Below are 2838 nucleotides of genomic sequence, written 5' to 3' on the forward strand. Positions count from 1 at the left end.
GAGACGACACGCCACACCGCACAAGCGAGAGCGCTGCCGGAGCTTCGAAGACCGCCGCGCACGCCCCACTGGTGGCGTGCTCGCACGCGAGAGCACTACTCGCGTGGGGGGGGGGGGAGGCCCGCCCCCGCCAGGCGCTGGCGGGGCCTTGCCCGACGATGTGTGCCGGCGGCGACACGAGAGGAAGGAGGTGGAGGGGCAGGGAAGGTGGGGGCGGTTTTCATCTATCTTACTACACTTATTTCCCACTATGATCAGCCTAAGCGCATGGACGAGTGTGGACTACCTCGTAGTCAGCAGCAATCGTGGAGTGAAGACCTCCTCATTTGTCCACGTAAGGAATGCATAGCCGCTTCCCCGCACACAACACGCCACGTATGCCCGAAGGGTATAACTGTAAATTCGTATGCAAGGAGGCGTGACGAAGCGTCTAAACGCGCAGACGGATTTGGGAGGTGGAGAAAGGGGGAACGGGGAACGCGGAAAGGGATCTCGCCGCAACGCACCATGGAGCTCGCCGCAACCGGCGCTGCTGCCCTCCGGCGATCGTTGGCGTCGGGGTATCCGGTGGTTCCGAGGGAGAGGAGAAGGCGGATGCCGGCCAGGGTGTCCTGCGTCGGCCGCGGAGGCAGAGGCGTAGGCGGGGGATTCGCCGACGAGGCGCACCTCAGGTACTACGAGGCGCCGCCGCGGAAGGCGGTGGAGGCGGCGGCGAGGGACCTTACCAAGCTCCGGGCCATGGGCCTTGTCGCCGGCGACCCGGCCAAGGAGAAGATCCTCTCGGTGAGCGCTCTGCCTCCCTCCTCCTCACCTGTCGATTTGCTGTTCTGTTCTCCATTTATGCTTCGAATTGGGGTAATTGTAGTGTTTTATTGCGAATAGCTGTCGCGGAAGGATTTGAATGGCGTTGACGCAATGTTTGATTTGGTCTCAAACATAAACACTACTCATTTCCCCATGTAGCTAAACATAAAGATTTAGATTTCTTCTGTTTCTTGGTAATTCTGGGAAACTGTTTGGACATTTTAGCACCGTGCTTTTATTGAAACATGAATTTGGTGGTAAATTAGCTGGCTGATTTTGCAACGTACTTTTTGTGCAAATTATGATAAAGTTGAGCTCTGATCTGCGGGGAACTATGAATACAGGAAGCCACTGAGCTGCTGCTAAAGGAGTTGAATCAGATGAAGGATGCAGAGGACGAGCTGAAGAAGAAGGACGAGCTGAAGAAGAAGCAGAAAGAGGAGAAGGCTGCCATGAAAGCACTGAAGAAGCAGCAGAAGGAAGCGAAGAAGGCTGCAATGAACTGTGGAGATGGCTCCTCTGAATCAAGCGAGAGTGAGTGTGAGGAAGAGCAGTCCATGAAAATGAGTTGTGTTGCCACCACATCGATGCCTGCAATTGAGCAAGGAATGGCGATGTCAATGTCAGTGCCCCAAATTGCTGCATCCAACATTGCAACAGCTCCGGCAATGGATTTTGACAAGGCTGCGATGAAGGCCATGAAGAAGAGGGAGAAGGAACAAAAGAAAGCTGCAAAGAAGGCCATGAAGATGAAAAAGGAGGAAGAGAAGAGGATGGCCACACTGAATTCCTGCAAGGATGAGGACAGTTCATGCTCATCGGAGTCCAGCAACAGTGAGTGTGAAGGGGAAGTCGTCAGAATGAGCCGCTGTGCCACCATTTCTGTGCCTCGAACACCATCTGCAAGCACAGTTTTCCCCATCATAGTGCCACAAATCTCAGACTCCGTTGCACTGGATGCTCAGATCATTTCTGGGTCTGCAAATGCAATGCAGCGCACTACCACCAGCATTGCGGTTGTCGAAAAACCAGTGCTGAACAGAATCGAGGTCTGCATGGGTGGCAAATGCAAGAAGGCGGGCTCGCTCGCCGTCCTGCAGGAGTTTGAGACGGTGGTTGGCACGGGCGGCTTGGTGGTCGGTTGCAAATGCTTGGGGAAATGCGGGCTAGGCCCAAATGTGCGGCTTCGGAGTGAGGGCTCTGTACAGAAGAACAGTCCCATCTGCATTGGTGTAGGCTTGGATGATGTTGGCACCATAGTGGCAGGCTTCATCGGAGATGACGATCTGGGCATGAACTGATACGATGGTTACCTGGACTCAGGTTGGTATTTACAGACCTGTATTACTACGACTTGTTTTGTCTGGCAAATGTACTACTGCAACTTTGCTGCACAATAATACATTGTAGATAATCACGCCCCTGACGAGCTGATGTATGTTCTGAGCTTAATGAGCTGCTGTTTACTATATATATACTCCCTGTTTCATCCAGGAGCCGCGAGTTCGTCGGTTGCCGGTTCTTAGGTTTCTTTCAGTTGTGGTTCTGCCGCTCCTCTGCTTATGCTTGGCGGCACGCTGGCGGCGTCCAACAACGCATTTTTGATGTTATGTTGGCCTTGCTCATCGTGTGGTGTCTTGTTTTTTATTTGATCAGTTTGTATGAGGATTTCCTTGGCACCTTGTAGCTTGTGCCATTCGATCTTATGTGTTTATTATAAAGTGAGACCAAAGCCTGTTCCAAAAGAAAATGAAAATGAAAATGCATGCAACATACTTTACGGCCATCACGAAAGTAAACAGCCCCAAGATTGTATATCTAGTATTTGTTAATGGCATCGTCAATATCGATCCGCCGAGGCCACGAAGAAAAACACATCACCTGCTTACTCAACCAAGATTGTGCTTCATAGAAGTTGAATATATAAGCAACTTTTCATGATACTAAATAAAAAAGAGTAGATAAAACATGATAACTATCTACTCTATCACTAAGCTCCCTAGGGTTGGAGGCCTCTCATTCAATTGGGGTCAC

At 51.4% G+C, this 2838-nt stretch overlaps 1 protein-coding gene across 1 annotated transcript; it reads left to right on the forward strand.

Moving 5' to 3' along the window:
• Positions 1–391: 391 nt before the first annotated feature.
• LOC123180350 (diacylglycerol O-acyltransferase 3) lies at positions 392–2297 on the forward strand. Its single transcript, XM_044592387.1, has 2 exons — positions 392–783; positions 1149–2297. Exons 1-2 carry the CDS (start codon positions 508–510, stop codon positions 2103–2105), a joined length of 1233 nt encoding a protein of 410 aa, XP_044448322.1. The 5' UTR covers positions 392–507; the 3' UTR covers positions 2106–2297.
• Positions 2298–2838: the final 541 nt, after the last annotated feature.

This window comes from Triticum aestivum, chromosome 1D, assembly GCF_018294505.1.
Source record: "Triticum aestivum cultivar Chinese Spring chromosome 1D, IWGSC CS RefSeq v2.1, whole genome shotgun sequence".
NCBI classification, from domain to species: domain Eukaryota; kingdom Viridiplantae; phylum Streptophyta; class Magnoliopsida; order Poales; family Poaceae; genus Triticum; species Triticum aestivum.

Coding starts and splice junctions, on each gene's coding strand:
- LOC123180350 (XM_044592387.1), top strand. CDS start 508: ATGGAGCTCGCCGCAACCGGCGCTGCTGCCCTCCGGCGATCGTTGGCG. Junction 784..1,148: donor CCAAGGAGAAGATCCTCTCG/GTGAGCGCTCTG, acceptor CTATGAATACAG/GAAGCCACTGAGCTGCTGCT.